At 46.6% G+C, this 19,926-nt stretch overlaps 1 protein-coding gene across 3 annotated transcripts in view; it reads right to left on the bottom strand.

Moving 5' to 3' along the window:
* Positions 1-19,926, bottom strand: part of MAMDC2 (MAM domain containing 2) — a 172,694-nt gene that overhangs the window by 69,739 nt on the left and 83,029 nt on the right. For all 3 annotated transcript variants that reach the window (XM_078436031.1, XM_060610093.3, XM_060610091.3), the window contains exons 3-5: positions 16,379-16,650; positions 14,140-14,224; positions 10,978-11,115 (exon numbers count right to left, since the gene is read on the bottom strand). In XM_078436031.1, the coding sequence (XP_078292157.1) occupies positions 10,978-11,115; positions 14,140-14,224; positions 16,379-16,600 (445 nt within the window). In that variant the 5' untranslated portion in view covers positions 16,601-16,650. The remainder of the gene's footprint in view (positions 1-10,977; positions 11,116-14,139; positions 14,225-16,378; positions 16,651-19,926) is intronic.

Here is a 19,926-nt window from a genome sequence, read left to right as displayed (position 1 = left end):
CCTTTGTCCAGGTCTCTCTCCCTGTCTGCCTCCCCCTCACTTTTATGAAGACACCAGTCATGCTGGATTAGGGACCTACTTCAGTATGACCTCATCTTAACTAATTATATCTGCAGCAACCCTGCTGCCAAATAAGGTCACACTCTGAAGTGCTGGGAGTTAGGACTTCACCATATGGTTTTGAGGAAATACAATTCAACCCATAACATCCACCGCCACAATTTTTTAAACCTTGTACATGCCAAATAAACATATCTGTGGGCTGGAAACAGCTGATGGGCTCCCACTTTGCTGACTCTGGGATGTGATTTTATTGTATTTTATTGTATTTTATTGTATTTTAATTTAATTTAATTTAATTAATTTAATTTTAGAGTTTATTTTGAGAGAGAGAGTGAACGAGCTAGTGAGAGTTGGGGGGGCACAGAGAGAGGGAGAGAGAGAATCCCAATCAGGCTCTGCGTCGTCAGCACAGAGCCCGACTCGGGGCTCGAACCCACGAACCAAGATCATCACCTGAGCTGAAATCAAGAGTCGGACGCTTAACTGACTGAGCCACCTAGGCACCCCTGGGAAGGGATTTTAAAGGAAGAATCAGAATGTCAGACTAAACAGAATCAGAGAAATGTCTGAACCGGAAGGAAGGCCATGGCCCCCCATCCTAAGCCCCAGTGCCCCGTGCAGCGCTGTGGGGGGCCAGCCAGCCTCAGCTAGAATACTTTACTCACAGAGAGCACGTGTGACCAGCTAGTCTCTGTAACACACCTTTGCTCACTGATGACTCTTGTGTCAAAGGCAGAGAGGAAATATTTCATGCCCTTTGAAACAGGTCTTCTAATGAAACAGAATCCCCTTCCATGATATATGCCAGTATAGGGGTGCAGGCCTGGCGGGAGGAGAGACCTAACACTTTGTTTCCCTGGGACTTCATTGTAGGGGCCTCTCTTTCTCTGCCTCCCCCCCAAATAAAAAAATAAACTTAAAAAATATTACACATTATATTTTATGACTGCATTGGTATAAAGATGAACATAATTTAGGCAGATTTATTATTATATTTGTTGCTATCACATTCATTTTTTTCTCTTCTGATTTTAGAATAAATAGAGTGAAAACATTCTCATGGATCCCTAAAAATGTCCCAGCTCCTAGGCACAGTGACTACTGTGCCTAACGGGTACGGTGACCGGGGCCCCAGCTACTCCAGCTCTCTCCCCCTTATCCTTCACAGCCATCACAACTCCTCCCCAGCTAATCCACACTTAGCGTCTTCTTCTTGGAGGACCCAAACCCACACAGCCCTGAAGAGGGAAATCATTCCCCTCGAGGGTGAGGAGCATCTCCAAGGCCTCCAGGAGACTCTCGGTGAATCCAGGAGACCTCACAATCCACTTCCAAGCGTTCTTTCTACTTGTGGAGCTCACGGTAACCGATTTAGAGGAATGTCTCCCACCCAGTCCCACTGTGAATCTATTTTCCTCACAGTTGACAGGTCTCTGATAGCTTTCTTCTTCTTCTTTTTAATGTTTAGTTATTATTTTTGAGAGAGAGTGAGAGAGAGAGAGAGAGCGAGCGAGCACACGCGCACACGGGGCTCACAGACTGTGAGTTCATGACCTGAGCTGAAGTCTGACACTCAGTCAACTGAGCCACCGAGGGTGCCCCTGATAATCTTCTTTAAAGGCTAGTTACTCACCTGCTGTGTGCACAATATTTTAAGCCCTGGGTTTGCTGTTAAAGTGCTTCATTAACAACTCATGTACAAGACACTCAGCTGAGCGAGCCACAGTCGCATTTCGGATCCAAATACCATCTGGTAAACACAATGTGATGTGCCCACAGTGAGTCAGAGAGGCTGCTGGTACTAAGACCAGGACTGCTGACACGGAGTCTCCTACGGAGCCGCTAGACTAGACCACATTCTGCTGCCCTCCCCGCCCTCCCCTCCGTCATTCAGTTGTTGCCAAAGTTGGGTACTATTTACTGACAATCTGAGAAAGACTGTTTCTCACTGGGAAACAAAAGGTACCTGGCTCATCATAAGTTTATCATCTCAGTCGAAGGGTGGGGATAGTCCAGAAGTCACCAGGTGTTTGCCCCAGGAGGCCGGGCTCAGGGTGTATCATCCTTCCTACCCTGAGGAAGAGCAAATGTTTGGGTGAATGCAGGCACCATTTTGTGTACCCTTCTGAGGAATGGAATGAAGAAGGTATTCTTGGAAAATTATGTCTCTGGTGGCTGGTATTATGAGAATTTTCCTGCCCAGTTCAATCAGGCCAGCCCTTCTATCTGGCCCGGGGTTCTAGGGCCTCCAGAGAATACCTAGGAGAGGCAATTTTATCAGATCCTTTAAGGGTGAGTAGGTTGTAACTAGGTACTGATAGACCCTAGGTGTACAGAACCTGTAACTAACCAAATCACTGGGGATCCTGCAGGCCAGGCAGATTTTTAAATATTCAAACTTTTACTGGGTATGAAAGAGTCCACAAAGGGGCCATGAGTTCTCCATACAATTGAAACCTGAGAAGGTCACTGCTACCCCCTAAAGTCATTGTTGCTTTGCCACACTCAGACTGCAAGCCAGTCTATCCTTCCCTAATTCTGGTTTATACACAAAGAGGCTGCAGCTTCTAGGGAAAAAAAACAATTTCTAATTCTGTCGAAAGATCACAATCTTGGTGATGCCAGCCAAAGTCCCCCTCTGAGATCACGCTCTTAGTGAAGGCACACATATCCTTGCTTTAAGTGTACTTTCTTCCTTTTATGCAGCATCCCTCTGTATATTAGCTCAGCAGCCCATGTGGGACCAGTGGCCCCTGAGAGGTAGCCATTTTCCCTTGAATTAGGAAAAAAAAACAACCTTGAGGGAAGTTCCTGAACTTTTATTTTCAAACAGTCTGGCTAACCAGCATGCCATAAAAATTGCCCTTGGCTTGGCTCCAATGCCAAGGCCTCTGACTCAGCTGTGATTCTGCCTTGTTGGCCACATTTGTGCCCCAGTCGCGGCGTCTGTAACCATGTCATGTTGTCTGGACAGGCTGTCTCCTGGGTAAGGGGGAGAGCGTGGTCTGAAGAAACCCAAGCCAGCTGGAAACACCCACTGGTCTGCTTCCACTGTGAGGAGAGAGCACCCAGAGACAGGAAGTTATCATGCCTGCTCTCCCCGTCTACGAATCCAACATTGATCTTCACGGGTCCTTGGTTGCAAAGGTTTGGGTAAGTTTTACTATATTAGAGTCAGACGCTAGTCTTTCGATACAGCTTCCAGAGATGACGCAAGTGTAATAAATGAGTATGAAGTGGGATGTCTCCCAGTCTGTGCTAAGACTTCAGTGCCAAGAACAATGGGTGACAAGTACCTTGATTCTATGGTGTCAGAATAGGCTCCTTTTTGGTATCCCTGGCATCTAAGGAGGCACCACCAGATTTATTCCGTCTCTCCCCTCCAGCCTGAATATATGAGGCCAGAGGAGGATGGGAGGAGTCACAGACAGAGTCTCTTTGAAGACAGGTGTCCCGGAGCTAGTCTGTCATGTGTTTTATTTTGACTTCTGAAGGGAAGGGCAAGGGATTGCTTCCCCTTTCTTGTCCTGGTCCAAGAGATGGAGATCTCGGAGAGAGAGCAGAAGAGGGGAACTACCGTCCAGCCTCACCCCTGACCCGTGCTTGCTCCTGGTTCTTGTATTGCCCCGCACCTCAGCAAGAAGGTGCTCAGAGTTCTTGGGAGAACTCGATCAGTGATAACTGGGGTTTGTGGGGTACAGAGGCTGGCACCTGACTCTTGACAGATACACCTAAGGGCCAGATTTCTGCGGACAGAGTGGAGAGAAAGGACTTGGTTGCCAGCAAGCTCTAACTTCCAGAGTTTGGTGGGGCAAAGATGTGAGTCTTGCCTTAGCCTAACTGGGTGACTCAGAAGGCGCTGGGTTAGAATGTCTTGAAAGGGACTGGTCTCAAAAGGATTGTACGCAGGGTGGTAACTCCAACAGACGGGGGCTGGGGGAGGGGGGTGTGTACCATGGCCTACAGGTGCCAAAGGGGATTCCTAGATGGCAGCCAGCGAGTGCGTCACCTCTGTCTGGGAATAGTGAAGTGGGATTCCCCACTGGCAGTGAGAGGAATGGGCAGCATCGGTCACTGAAAATCCTCTGTCCCCTGCCTTTCCTTTTCTGTTGCCCTGTCACACCTCCTCTAAACCTGGAGGGGCCAAGGCAGCACAGTGAGAGGGAGAAGAGGAGGGAAGAGCGACAGAAGTATGAGGAAATAAAGCACAAACCCTTCTCTCTATGGTGCTACCGCGCTTTGGTCTGGGGGGAGATTTGAGTCGGGTGAGATGCTGGAGTTTTGACTGGACCGAACTTAACTCTTGAAGAGGAGGCTGTTAGTGAATACTTGAAAGAGACCAGGAAGCTAAGGGAAGTCATCCAAGGGCAGGGAAAGGCGAATGAGCAGAGCTCACACAAAGGCAGGGGTGAGAAAATTAACAAAGCTGCTTCCCTATGAGAGATTAGGCAGGGAACCAATGGATCAATGCAGAGAGTAAATGGGTCACACCATTAAGATGATGCTTCAGCTCAGTCTGAACTGAAAGGAAAAAAGGGGGCCATGAATTATAAAAAGATGATCCATCCATCTCAAGGTCTTGAAGGTCATTCTGACCTTAATTTAGGTTTTGAAACCTTGCTCAGCTCTTAGAGTAGCACTACGTATGATTTTTAAAATCTTAGCAAAGGTTGCCTGGGTGGCTCAGTCAGTGATTGACTTCGACTCAGGTCATGATCTCATGGTTTGTGGGTTTGAGCCCCACATCAGGCTCTGTGCTGACAGCTCAGAGCCTAGAGCCTGCTTCAGATTCTGTGTCTCCCTCACTCTCTGCCCCTCGCCCCCTCTCAAAAAATAAACGTTAAAATTTTAAAAAAAAAATCTCAGCAAATGGAAAACAGTATGGAGTTTCCTCAAAAAAAAAACTAAAAACTAGAACTACCCTACAATCCAGCAATTGCACTACTAGGCATTTATCCAAGGGATACAGGTGTGCTGTTTTGAAGGGACACATGCACCCCCATGTTTATAGCAGCACTATCAACAATAGCCAAAGTATGGAAAGAGCCCAAATGTCCATCAATGGATGAATGGATAAAGAAGAGATGGTATATATATGCAGTGGAGGATTACTCGGCAATCAAAAAGAATGAAATCTTGCCATTTGCAACCATGTGGATGGAACTGGAGGGTATTATGCTAAGTGAAATTAGAGAAAGACAAAAATCATATGACTTCACTCATATGAGGACTTTAAGAGACAAAACAGATGAACATAAGGGAAGGGAAACAGAAATAATATAAAAACAGGGACGGGGACAAAGCATAAGAGACTCTTAAATATGGAGAACAAACAGAGGGTTACTGGAGGGGGTATGGGAGGGTGGATGGGCTAAATGGGTACGGGGCAATAAGGAATCTACTCCTGAAATCATTGTTGCACTATATGCTAACTAATTTGGATGTAAAAAAAAAAAACAAAAAAAAAACAAAACTCAGCAAATAAACAGATTTCCCTCATGATTTTCCAAGCAATTATCTTCTTTTTTGCCAAGGCAGATAGGAAACAGTAATGATCTGAGCTGTCAGTAGGTTACCTCCTGAAAGATTTTGTTTTGTTTCACAAAATATTAACAAAGGAAAGAATCCATACATGATGAATCAGAATGGTGTAAGAAAAAGCAGGATAATATCCCATCCTCTCCAATATTCCCACGATGTCTCACTAGAGTTCTTATTGCGTTGTTTTAGCCATTGACCACCATGAGACAGAGTGCTCATTTGAAAAATCTTAAAACTCTTAAAACCCATGGCCCAGTGAAGGAAAATTCATAGACGCATCATATTTGTCAGATATTATATTCACTCTTCCCTTTTCTTTCAATTTTTTTTAACATTTATTTATTTTTGAGAGACAGACAGAGAGGGAGTGTGAGCATGAGCAGGGGAGGGGCAGAGAGAGAGGGAGACACAGAACCTGAAACAGGCTCCAGGCTCTGAGCTGTCAGCACAGAGCCCGACTCGGGACTCGAACCCACCAACCGTGAGATCGTGACCTGAGCCGAAGTCAGACACTTAACCCACTGAGTCACCCAGGCACCCCTCACGCTTCCCTTTTCTACAACACAAAGGCTGGAGCCCTCCTGGGAAGATGTCCTCAGCCTTTTGAAGTTTCCGAGCAGGTGCACAGCTTCCTTCACCCCTGCTGTTCAGTTCTGTGGTTTTCACCCAAGAAGCAAAGGCATAAGCTGCTTCTAGTAGATGAAGGCACATGAGATGAGTTGTTTGTTTGTTTGTTTGTTTGTTGAGCAAAATCTGCTGCTCTGGGTAGACATCTGAACCATTTAATCTTTACTTTGCTGCCCAAATTGATAGAGCTCAGGAAAAATCAATATACCCAGTAGAAGGCAAACGTAATAAGCAAGACAACTGTTCTCTTATTTAGAGCACCGGAGGGGTTTTGTTCCCACCCCAAGAGCAATTCAGGTCGAAACTTTGAGTCCTATGGGCAGAGAGCTGTCTATATATTCCAAGTAAAATATCTGAGAATCTTTAGAACTCATCTGTTTTAGCCCCATTCCAGGTAGGAGGAAGCCTTATATAGGAGTCCAGGTGTGGGGAGTGTGAGTGTGTGTGTGCACACGCGTGTGCATGCATGTGTGTATGTGCATTGGGTGAGGATGAGACGGCTGTCTGGCAACTATTGGTCAAAAACATAAGTGTAGGGAGTGCCTGGGTGGTTCAGTCAGTTGAGCGTCTGACTCTTGATTTCAGCTCAGGTCTTGATTCCAGGGTTGTGGGATCGAGCCCTGTGTTGGGCTCTGTACTGAGCATAGAGCCTGCTCAGGATTCTCTCTCTCCCTCTGCCCCTCTCCCCGACTTGCACTCTCTCTCAAATAAAATAAAATAAAATAAAATAAAATAAAATAAAATAAAGTAAAACAATCAGTGTCAAAGCTCAAGGGAAATGGAAATGAAATAGCAGAGATCCAGGAGGAGCAAGCAGAATTAGGCACCCAGGCTTCCAGTTCATCACAAGCAGGAACATAACGTAGGTCTAGGAGCTACTCTGCTATCATCTTACGTCCCAGCACTCTCAAACACTCTCCAACTACTGAATAAGGACCCACTCTTATGCCTCTACACCTTTGCATATGCTTCTTATCGATCTAGCCAAATAACAGTTCTGAGCTTTCTTCTTCTGGAAAGCTTTCCCTGAATCCCAAAACCAAGGTGATTTTTCACTTTTCTGTGGTCCCGTATCATTTATTTCACATCTCTGCTAGTCATGCATCACTGTGCAAATTTACATTTGAATAATTTTAGAAATGCCATAATATACATTAACAAAGAGCTGTATTAAAGAAAGGCACTGAGAAGTCCTGAAAGAGAAATCTGTTGAGCTTTCTTTAGCTCAGGGTTTCCCCTGTTTATTTTCCTCCAGTTACAATGAGTGGTGAATTTGGAGATTTTGATGGATAGTATTTAGGAATAAAACACTAGAACTCCAAGCCCGAGAAGTTGAGGGATCACCCAAAGCAGATAACTAGGTTTGGAGAACAAGTGTTCTGCTCCTTGCCTGGTCCTCTTTCTCTGGCCCTTGTTGACACAGATATGGTCAGCATGTTTCAGGGTCACAGATGAGAGTAAGGAAGTTCTAAGGGTGATGTACTCCTCAGAGGATGGATGACACTCAAGTGACACAGTCAAATGCATGACCCAACAGTAGGGCACAGATCTGTTGCCTGTCCCAAGATATATGTGTTCTGAGCCAACTGGTCCCCACCATCGCTGAGGATGAAAAATAATGCGGGGCACCTGGCTGGCTCAGTTGGTGAAGCACGTGACTCTTATCCTGGTCTTGTGAGTCCCACACTAGGTGTAGAGATTATTTAAAAAAAGAAAATCTTTTTAGAAAAAAGACAGATGATGTACTGAACAAGTAATCATTAGATCGTGATATTGATTACTCAATATCTGCCTCTGGAACTAATTTTTAAGTGATTTGAGAAAGATACTCCAATATTTCCCCATATTTAAGTTTGGACATCTATGATAATGACACCAGGGATTATAGCAACTTTAATGTGTTAGTCTTTCAAGATTCTCTCCACTTCCTGTACTGTATTCTTGAGATATGGTGGAATTTTATGTTGGTTGTCTTAACGTTTTGTTCTTCGAATGAACCCAGTTGTTATTTATTTGTTTATTTATTTAAACATTTAAAAAATATTTATTTATTTTTGAGAGAGAGAGAGAGAGAGAGGGAGGGAGAGAAAGGGTGAACAGGGGAGGGACAGAGAAAGAGGGAGACACAGAATTTGAAGCAGGCTCCAGGTTCTCAGCTGTCAGCATAGAGCCTGACACGGGGCTTGAACTCATGAATCATGAGATCATGACCAGAGCTGAAGTTGGACGCTTAACCGACTGAGCCACCCAGGTTATTGAAAATACTCAGGCAGAGCAGATCCTGGGGGCTTCAGCTGGTTAAACGTTTGATTCTTGGTTTCAGCTCAGGTCATGATCTCACAGTTTCCTGAGTTCGAGCCACATGTCAGGCTCTGCACTGACAGCACAGAGCCTGCTCGGGATTCTCTGCCTCCTCCTCTCTCTGCACCTCCCCCACTCATGCCCTCTCTGTCTTTGTCAAAATAAATAAATAAACTTAAAAAAAATAAAATACTCATGCAGATTCATGGATTAATCTGTCACATGCTAGGTTATCACCCACTCAACACATGATACTCAATTACAGTGTCGTTCCTACAAGTGGAAACGGGCTATATTTCTGGAGGGCCATAATATGGATATATATATATATCCCAATCTTTCGTCATTTCCAAAAGTGCTAACCCTTCCTTTTAAAAGAAGGAAGTGAAAATGTTTTGTCTTTTGTAATCTCAATTATTTATGTAAGTGACCTTAGATGTATCTAAAGAAATCATTTCTGGGTGTTTTTTGTTCTCTTGTTCTACCATTTGGCCTTCCCTCTACTGAGTAATCAGTGTCTGGTTAACCAACCTAATACCTTTTGCTGTGATCGCTTCTCTCCCAGCTCAGAGGCCTCTCCGATGGCCTCCCATTGTCAACAGGATAAAGTTAAAATCTCTTTCCTGGCATGTGAGGCCTTGTCTCTGCCTGTCAAGATCATACCCATCCCTCAAAAGCAGTTGACTTTATCATGTCTTCTAGGACATCCAAGGAACGAGTGATCCCTCCTGTTTCTGAATACCCAGCACTTTTCTTTTTTTTTGACCAAAGTGAGGGACCATGCTTAGAGCACTGGACACAGGCTACCTTGTCTTACATCCAGGTGTGATAGAAATCCTTTTCCCTCTCTCGGATGTATGTTCTTTGAAACTGGGCAAGGACCTTAGGAGAAGTGCCATTTTATTGCCATTTTTCCAGTCAGCCCCCGTACAGGGTCAAATGAATGAAAATGCTAGATCCAAAGTTGGATTTGTCTTAAACAGGTGAGCCCAGGAGGCTCCAACCTTTTAATATGCAGTTACTTCTAAACATTTTGTACTGGACATGTTGAAAAAGAAAAGGAATATATAAAATGAAGGTTGTGAGATAGAAGTTGGTTAACTGGGCCTGGCCGGAGGACGTGTTTTAATGGCTCATGCAGTATTTTCAAAGAAAATATTTACCAACTTTAAAAAATTGGGGAAATTTCATATAAAACCCTTGCCTTCCTGATTATCTTAAGAAATCAAAAGATCTGTGCCCCCCAGACCTGCATTCTCACATTGGCAGCAATTAATCGGAGCTGAGGACCCTTTGTACAGGGTATGCACTCTCTAGTTTGCCACAGTCCTCCCCCAGCCCACATGCCGCCCACTTTATAAAATCCGCCTGGCTCTTTTAGGAAACTGAGTGTGAGTTTGAATATAAAGGAGACAGAACCGGAGCAAAGGGAGCAATAAGGTCAGGATGGAGACCGTCTAGAGGCAAGATAAGCTGCAGCATGGCCGCTTGAAAAACAGAGACAAAGTTACAAATATACATATAAAAAGAAATTACCGCAGATGAGCAGCAAAGGGAAGAACATGTTCTTTACAGGTTGGCATGCCTTCAGGTATGGGGACACAGTGTCATCGTCAGCAATTTATCGGGACTGAGCAGATGACCTCAGTATCCACACGGCAACAGATCAAAGTAGACAAAAGTGCTGTTTGCCACAGAACCAAAATTCCTATTCTTGCTGTCGATGGAGAGTCAGTTACCAGAATCTCGCTCGTCGGCAAGACCTTGGGGTTGAGGGCTGCAATGGCTTGCAACTGTGGGGAGACCGCGGCTTTCATGAAGCCTACCAGGGTCCAGGTGAGGGCTGTCGTAATCCTTAGGAATAAGCCCTCGGCCCGTGTCTCCCTTTCTGTGGAAGCTTTCTCCTCAAAGTCAACCTGTCACCAATAGCCTCTGCTCTCCATCTTCCTGCAGAGGCCACAGTCCACGTGGCCACTAGGTGGCCCTGGTGCACCCCGCTTTCAGGATTCCTCCTTGGTCATTTAGGTTCACCTCAGGGCCACTTGGGAAATTCTTAAGGACTTGTTCCCACCACTCCATCTATCTTTAGTGAAAAGTGACCTAGGATCATTCCAGCCTGGTCTTTAGAAATAAGAAATATCGAACAACAAACATAAGAAAGTAAAACATAGTATGGAAACGTGAAAATAGCAAGGCCAGGTCACAGGTGCAGGAAAGCCTTGAACTGGGTGGCCTTCTCCTTGGCTAGAGAGCTTCTGTCTGCTGTCTGTCTCGATCTCATGGCCCCTTCTTTCCTCTCTTTCAAGAGGCCTCCAGGCGCATACTCACCCTCCCTTCCCCTTCCTTCTCTGTTGACGAGGCCACAGTTGGGTCAATGTAGACAGGAGGGGGGAAGAGGCAGAAACACTTATTCCAGGAAAAGGACCCCATCTGTCCCCAGCTCACCTAGTTCGTTCTTGAAGGTGTGATCCTGCGGGAGAATGGAAGGGGAGTTCCGAATGTTTCCTCCTCCGACAAACCAGTTCACATTGGGGTTCCAGCGGTTCACAAAGCCACACAGGTGGTTTTCTTCGAAGTCACATTCTGGCAGAAGAGAAAGAAAGAAAGACACACTTTGTGGAGGCACAGTCACAGCGAGGTTTGTATCTCCATGCTCACTGCAGGGTTTGCTCTTAGGGAAGGTTTCTCCTTCCCTTTGACCATGGGAAGTTCTGCACCAGGATCCCTGGACAATACTGGAAGTTGTGATTCGTCATTGCGTCTTTGGATTATGGCCTGTCCACTTGCTAGCCACGTGGCTTACAGCATGACTTTTCTTAGCCTCTGTTTCTTCATCTGTGAAGTGAGGGGATCACTCCCACCACACAGGGCTGTCGTAAATGTGGACGGCTCCCAGCACAATGGTTAGTGCTTGGTGGGTCAGTCACCTCGGCTCCAAAGCCCTATTTAGGACTACTCTCCTAGCTCCAGAGGGTAGACAAGATACCCGGGGCTAAAGGACATGTTTCCTAGATGCTAACACCCTCTGCTTTTCTTATTAATAAAAAATAGAATAGACAAGGAAGGCATATCCTAGGCTCGGGGTCCTTCTGCAGCTACTGAAAGGAGAAGAGGGAAAGTAAAGAGACTTCACCCACCCCCTACATTTACTAGCACTGACATGTTTGTGCAGATAAACTGTTCCCAGTCAACAGACTCCTTTAGAAGGAATAAGAAGTTCACAAACCAGTGCCTCTATTGACTCCCATAATCATCAACTAAAAATATGAAGTATGATTGTCTTGGCCATCTCTCATTGTCCTTGCAGACCCCGCCCCTACCTTTTCTCACTCTGCTTTGTCCTCCAGAGGTGGACTTGTATGGACTGTTTCAATGGCTTCCCCTGCCTTCTGGCTTCCAGTTGGGTTGGACCGACGGAAAGTGGGAGGAGAACAAGGTTGGTGGTATTCATTCCTCCAGCTCCAGCCCTGCCAGGTCACCGTGGGTTGGCTGTGTCCCTCTCCCGAGGGCATAGGTCTTGTCAAGAGCCCTCACCACACGGCCACTGGCTCCAGGCTCTGGTGGCCCCTCCTCTCTTGCCCTAATGACTGATAAATCATTGCTCTTAGTAGTCCTGGATTACCACATAAGCTTTTGCCGGTTTCCTTTACCCACCCACACCCTTGTAGCCCCTAAAGAGGCTTCTTCAAATTACTCAGGTTGAATGGACCTTCTGATTCCACTTTCCTGCCAGGACCCTGACTGATACCGTTATCGATGTGTTTTTACATTAGCCATCACTTAAAGAATTTAAGATTTTTAGCTGCAACTTTACCACTGCAGTCCTGTCAAGTGATGCCACACATTCAGTACCAAAGGCTCTGCTGAAGAGTAAAATAAAAAGCAAAATAGTCCTTCATGTGCCAGGTACTGTTCTGAGCACTTTATCTGAATTGACTTATTTAATCCTCAACAGTAGGTACTATTATTAACCTTATTGTAGAGGAAATCAGCAAAGGGAATGCACAGAAAGAAAGCTGAGGGAGGGGACAGTGGGCTCCTGCATCTCAACAGGGTAAAGGTGTTGAGACTCCTTTGGTTTTTTTAACACACAGGAAGCATTTGAGCAAGGAAAGAGAGGAAATTGAAGAGAGGAAATTAACATTTTTAAAGTGCCCAGCACTGTGTCAGTCACCTTGATACCTGTGACCGCATCAGTTTCCACCTTATTCCTGTGAGGGAAGCATTTTATCTCCATTTTACAGGTGGAGAAACAGAGGCTGTGGGGCACAGGGAGTGGAGGTGGGAGCTGCTGGGAGGCGCATGGGTCTAACCACCACCACCCCCCCCATACTTCAGAACATGGTCACATTCCCCCTCCGCTTTCTTTCACTTGCCTTAGTATTACACTTGGAAGGTCAGAACAGACAGGTGAGATTCAGGAAATCAACAAACTCTCCTTTTTATTCAGAACTGTCTCTGACTCTCCTTCCTCTTCCTCTCCATAGCCATTCAACCTCCAAAGAATGTCAGTGCCGAAAAATCTCTCAAATCTACCACCTTTTCCCTGTTCAAGCCCAGTGTTAGACCTTCATGGTGCCCCGTTTGTAATGTTACAACCTCTTCCTGGGGGTTTTCCTCTCCTACATATTCTCCTTGTTTCCAAGTCATTTTCCACGGGACAGCCAGAGTCTCACCATGGCAAAAGGCAGCCTCAGGCCCCTCCTCTGCCCACTTCGAGCCCCTGCCAACCATGGAATCATCCATACTCCCCGGCGGGCTGGCTGAGATCCAGACTCTTCCTTAAGACTCCCTTGACAGTCCTGATTTAACTCCAGACACCCTACTCAGCTTCTGACCTGAGCCCGAGAATGCCCTCCACTTCCTCCCTTCTGGGGTCTACCCATAGAGAGCTATTCCCTTCCTGCTCTGCACTTGCACTTGACCAAATGCTGCCCCGGCTTCATGAAACCCCAGCTCAAATGCATCGCTGGTGTTCAGTCCTGCCAGATTCCTGTCCTCCTCCTCCGTGCACCCCCACAGCCTGGCCTGGCCTTCTCCAGGAGCGCCATCATAGACAGAAATAGTGCCAGGGGCAGACAGACAGAAGGTGAGCCAGCGGCCACAGAGCAAGGACTGTGTCTTCTCTTTGCACCCTCTCAGAAGCCGGCACATAAAAGGCACCCAACCAGCCCTGCTCCCGGGGCATCTAAGCAACAATGGTGACATTAAGACAGGGGCGGAGGTGTGCACGAGAGAAAAGGAGTAAGCTGGGGAAAGAAGGGAATAGGATGCCCGCTTTTCTGGCAAAAGCTGAGTTCCTAGCAAACCGGAAATTATTTTTAATAGAACATGTTGAAGTTCAGGAAGTAAGTCAAGTTATAGTAGTGGCATCTACTTTTCCTTTATATATCCACCCGGTCCGGGCAAACCCCAAGGAGCCTTCCTCCGCCATAGACAGACACAACGTATACCATTCAAGTGAACCTCGCAAAGCATCTGAACTACTATGCATGATGCGCTGACTTCTATAAAATACTTTGCCTTCAGGATTGATTCAGTTCCCTCTGGCAACAGATTTTAGAAACAGATTCACGCTCCGATGCACTGAAAATGAAGCCCACTTACCGATACAGTAGCCAGTTGTCATCTTGATTTCAAAGAGCGCAATGCTGGCTGTGTTTCCCTGGCCCAGCACACCTTCGATTAAAATCTGCACGACACATGAGGAAGCAAGGAGTTAGGCTACCCACACTGTGTTTCCTTGGTTCAGTATTTCAGTTACTTGTCAGGAAATGCTCAGCAATTCATGGCAAAGCGAGGCTGCTTGTCTCCGCTAACTGCTATTGTATACCAATCTCATGGGGGGCTTTGTTAAAAGAATATGTGTGTGTGTGGTGTGTGTGTGTACAGGTGAGCAAGGTGTCCACTATACGCTTGGAGTCAAGTGTCTTTAATTGTCATCCCAACCACCCCCTTCTCTAGAGCCTCTGGGGGCACCGAGTGGCCGTGGATGGAGAGGAGTGCCCGCACCCCTGGAGAAATCCGTTCTGAGAACGGTCAGGAACTGAGGGCAGAGGCTTCAGGGGGAAACCCTTCGGAGGAGGGGGAGGAGGAGGAGGGGGAGGAGGAGGAGGGAGGCACAATCTGACCAGCCGTGGGAGACTCCACGGGAGACAGAAGAGCCTCATAAATCAACTTGTACTTTCTGTATTGCTGAAAAAAAACCTGAAAATTTTACATAAAGAACAGAAGGCAGCTCGACAATGTCTGTGGCTGATTTCAAGCACTGTTGTGGCTCACATTTGGTCCAGTTTCTGGACGCATTTGCTTTTCCTTATGTGATTTTAGACCAATCTCTGGCAACTATGCTGGTAGATTTAGGATGTGGCCGATAGACAGGAAGACAGTATGAACTAGGGAACTCAGACCTCAACCTTCCCTCAACTCTCCCTCCTGCCTGGCGGGGAGGCTGCATGTAGCAGGGGGAGGTGGGGGGAGAGAATACAACATTGCAACCCTTTTTGAGGGGAGAGATGAGAAAGGGAATTGAAAAGGGAAATAGAAATGGAGAGAGGGAGCCCGGGTGGCTCAGTCGGTTGAGTGTCCAGCTTCGGCTCAGGTCATGATCTCACTTTTTGTGAGTTGGAGTCCCTCATCCGGCTGTGTTGACAGCCCACTTCACATCCCCTGTCCCCTTCTTTCTCTCTGCCCCTCCCTCACGCACGTGAGTGCGTGCTCTCTCTAGCTCAAAAATAAACAAATATTAAAAAAAAAAAAAAGGATTTAAAGAATGGAGAGAGTTTTCGTGAAGGCCCTGTCTCACGAAATACCATACTTTGTGTTTGGACAAGTGAGTTCAGATCCATCCTCCTTTCCTGTCCCACATAACACCCAGTTTCATGTTACATCATCTACCTTCCTTTTCCATCACTTCTGAGGGAACAGCCTCCATCTTGGGAAAGGAATTAGAACATATCCTTTAAGTGGTTTTCCCTTTTCAAGGTATCGTCACTTTTCCTTTTATCTTAGTAAATGTTTTGTTCAAGATTTGTAGCAAACAAGCCATTAGGAAGATAATACACACAGCTTAGAAGGACGAAACAAAATTATTAGAAATGAGAATGCAGGGGCGCCTGGGTGGCTCAGTCGGTTAAGCATCTGACTTTGGCTCAGGTCTTGATTTCACTGTTTGTGAGTTCGAGGCCCACGTCAGGTTCTCTACTGCCAGCACAGAGCCTGCTTTGGATCCTCTGTCCCCCTCTCTCTCTTTCTCTCTCTCTCTCTCAAAAATAAATAAACATTAAAAAAAGAAAAAAGAAGTGAGAAGGCTCCCGAAAGCCCATTAGAAAGCAAATTTCCATTGAAGAGGTTGGTTTAGGTCCCATTTGGATTCTCACAGAAGTCCCACTTAAATAGACAAGAAAAAATCTGGGAAGAAGTTCTTTTAAAGAATAAGCAAAGTATCAATTTGCTATATATTAATTATTATTTTTCTTCTGGGATGCATCTCTTTTTTAAAATGTTTATTTATTTATTTATTTTTGAGAGAGAGAGAGAGAGAGAGAGAGAGAGAGAGAGCATGTGGAGGAGGGAGAGAGAGAGAGAGAGAACCCCAAGCAAGCTCTGTGCTGTCAGCGCAGAGCCTGATATGGGGCTCAATTTTACAAACCATGAGATTGTGACCTGAGCTGAAACCGAGTCGGATGCTTAACCAACTGAGCCACCCCGGTGTCCCTGGGATGCATGTCTCATGAGGCAGTGCATCCTAACATAGGAGATAACTAACTTCAGTGGCAGAAGGTTGCATACGATCTCAGAATAGCACAATGCTACGTGATAAGCCGTGTGCCTAAATTCCACCGACCTTGAATTTCTTAGAACTGTTCTGCAAGTCCAAGCTGGCTATGAGCCAGCTGTCAGAAGGCTCCTTAGCTGACCAAAGCAAGCGATCAAAGCTTTCATCTTCAAATCTCACATAGAGGTTCAGCCGGCTGGTATCTGATGGAAACCTTGAAGACGCAGTTATCTGGTAGACCAGTCGGAGGCAGCTCCATTCCTCAGCCTGTAGGTCAGAACTTAGCAGCATGGCCTTTTCCCCCTGTTTGGCAAAGGAGGTGTCCACGTAAATGTAATGGCCTGGAAAGAGAAGGGAGCCCCGGAGAGGATCAGTCTGCTGTTTGCAATTCAGGGAAATACACAGCTGTGGTCCAGTGAAGAGACAGCCTGCAGATGTGTTTCAATGGCCCATTGAATGTCGCTTGCACATGGGATCTCTGCCTTCTTGTGAAAAATTAGAAGGCCCCACAACACAGAGACCACTATCATGCGACACGTGACCACAACAGGCTGGACCTAAGGAGTGCTGCCTCTTCAGAGGGTGACATGGGGGCTCCATTTTACCATAATCCCCACTACTCCCTATTACCTCCTGACACTGAAGCCAAGAGTCCGTGGCCTTTTATGATCTTACGCCAGGCCCACTCAGCATGCAGCTTTCATCTTCCTTGTCCCCACATAAATGCGAGTTTGAGAAGTCAGGCGGAGGGGCTGCAGAAGCCAGAAAAGCAGCATGCCTCTGCTGGAGTTACAATACCTTGATGGACTCAACCTTCTCCTTCAACAACTCCCCACATACCCAGTGATTTGACCTGCATTTAATTGGCATCATTATAGCACATTGAATGCATTTGGTTGCCACAGATCCTGGGGCCTAGGCACAAAAAGTTCAGTGTCAGCTAAACGTCACAGTTCTGATAACTAAATGGGAACGCAAACGTAAATCACGGAAAACAGGCCACTCATCACTTCCTTCTCCTCCACCCCCTCCTCCTTCCTCCGCTTTTCCTTCTCTCCTTTTCTCTCTTCTCCTTCCCCTTTCCCCCCAACCTCCTCCTCAGCCTCCTCCTTTCCTTGCCCTCTTTATAGTCCCCTCCCCTCCTCCTGCCTCCCTTCCCCATTCTTGACACTGATAGGTGGAGATCTGCGGGCTATACCAGGATGTGGAGCAGAGTTTCTACGAAAAAACAAAACAACGAAACAAAACATATTGGAAGCAAGAACTGTAACCTGAGCCTTCTGAATCTGACTCTGGTCGGCGGCTTCCTACAGCAGTGACCTGATGCGCCTGTGTATCTCAAGGACCCACTGCACTCTCATGCTTGCTCAGAGTTTCCCATATTCGTGGCCAGCATCTAACCTGCGGCCTTCCATCCTGGAATTACCTCCCCCACCGCTGGCATTTTAGGCTCCCCAACACCAAACTCTTACTAGAAAGGCCCTGAAATTCCTCTTTGCTTTGCTTGATGTCCTTCGGCCCCCACCCCCACCCCGCACACTCATTGCCCCAAATGCCCACCCCAGCCGGGCCCCCGGGGCTTTCGTGGTGAGCACTGATGGGCCAGCAGACGCTCAGCTAATGGCCAGCCTCGCAGTTAGGGTGCTATCTTCAGGGAGCTTCCCTGGCCTGTGAAGGGTTTTGAGATCAATATCTACTTCCAGCGGGCAGTCTTTCAACTTCTGATAGCCAGGGCACAGTGTGCTGGGACCATCACTCTGGCAATCTGGCCAGCACATGAATCACAGGGGCCTTCTTGGTAGCCCTGCATTCTATTTGCTGATGAATGTACTGTCTTTCAGGTGTAATGGTTATGCTGGGGTGACCGTGCGGTGCAGTGGACCCCACCCAGGATCTGTAAAGCACAACCGTTGCTTAAAACTCTACCATGCGTAGGCTGTGTCATCAGTTTCTGTATCTGCAAAATGGGGAGAACAAAACAGTGGAGTCCGGTTACCTATACATTAATACTTTGGGAAGGCACTCAACGTACTCAGAAAAAAACAACTGAAAATGACCCAACCACTGCAACATATATAGACCCACACGGAATGATTTCGTACAAATAGCCACTAAATAAAATCTGCTTCTATATTTCAGCACTAAAAGGAAAACTGGCTGTGTTGCACATGGAAATAGTATAATATATAGGGAGCCACATCCACTGCAGTCTGCAACTTAAGGAAGTTTCAAGGGCAATTTTGATGGTGTCCGATTTTCACCTTTTGTGCCGAGTTGAGAACATAAGGCCCCAGTGAGCTAGGACTTGCAATCTACGGGGTCATTGTAAGGACCTGATGAAAATGATGTATCTAAAAATGCTTTGTAAACTGTAATGCCAATTGTTAGTTATTTCTCTTATCGTCAGGGGGAGGGGTCCTTGAGTTGTTCCAGAGATAGTGAGAAATTGATGTCGCCTCCTTTTTGTCCACTACGGTTCGGAGCCAACCAACATTTGTTGAGGTAGCAGACCAGTAGCGCCTTTTCAATGCTAAGATGACAACATTCTTCACCCAGTTCACCTCAGTTGACCCCTCCACGTTGACGTCTAGGCCTCTACGCTCTTTAGCGCTGGGCCCCTCCTGGTTGCCTATCCTCACAGCTAAGCTCCCCTGGCTGTCATCCGGGACTACTCACCATCCCATCCAAACTGGACCTTGGCACATGTATGATCCTGGGTGAAAACTCGTGACCTAAATCTGATAATGACGCCTATGTCTCTATTTTGTTAGCTCTTAGTACCACGCACGTCGAACACAAGGACATGGCCTTCTTTCTGGCAGTTTCCTTCCCCAGGCTGAAGTCCAGCCCCCTGAACTCAGGCAATGACCTTCTCACCAGATTTCCTGAAGGCCTTGCTGCCTGTCTCCTGGGATGGGGTCCTGCCTGTGGAAGCGCATGGTGGAGGGGGGGGAGGGTCACAGTTATCGCTCCAGACTGATGTTGGTTCAAATTCCAATCACATCACTTACAAATCGTGTCATTTTGAGCCAGTTACTTATACTATCTGAGACTCCCTTTCTCCATTGGTGGAATGAGAATGCTAAAACACTGACTTGGCAGAGTTTTAAAGATTAAATAAGGTAACGTAAGTAAAGATCTCAGCACTGTGCCCAAGGGTTTGCATGGGGCAAACTCTTAATAGATGTTAGCTCCTATCTTTCCAGCTACCCGATCAGTCTACTCTTCCTGGTGGCTCGCTCACCTCATCATCTCACGTGGGACCTCCCTGATGCCAGCTGCCACTTGCCTTACCTGCTACCCATCATCCTGCCCTTCCGACACCAATTCCTGCCCACTGCACGGGATATCCACCTGCAGCTGAATCCGTTCTCCTTGGTTCCTGCTCCAAAGCTGTGGGCACACCTCTTTCTAGGTCTCAGCCACAGCCGTCCCATTGCCTGACTGTGTTTTCTGCCATGACAACCATCTCTGGGATTTACCAGCTGATCAAAGCAGCCCAGATAAGAATGCATGCAAAGCACCCGGCAGATGTTCAGAAGGTTTTCTTTTTTTTTTTTTTTTTTTTTTTTTTTGCCTATGTAGGAGAGAGGATGCCTCACATAGCACATCTTCAA

Source organism: Panthera onca, chromosome D4 (assembly GCF_046562875.1).
Source record: "Panthera onca isolate mPanOnc1 chromosome D4, mPanOnc1 haplotype 2, whole genome shotgun sequence".
NCBI classification, from domain to species: domain Eukaryota; kingdom Metazoa; phylum Chordata; class Mammalia; order Carnivora; family Felidae; genus Panthera; species Panthera onca.
This window is presented reverse-complemented; position numbering and strand designations above follow the sequence as displayed.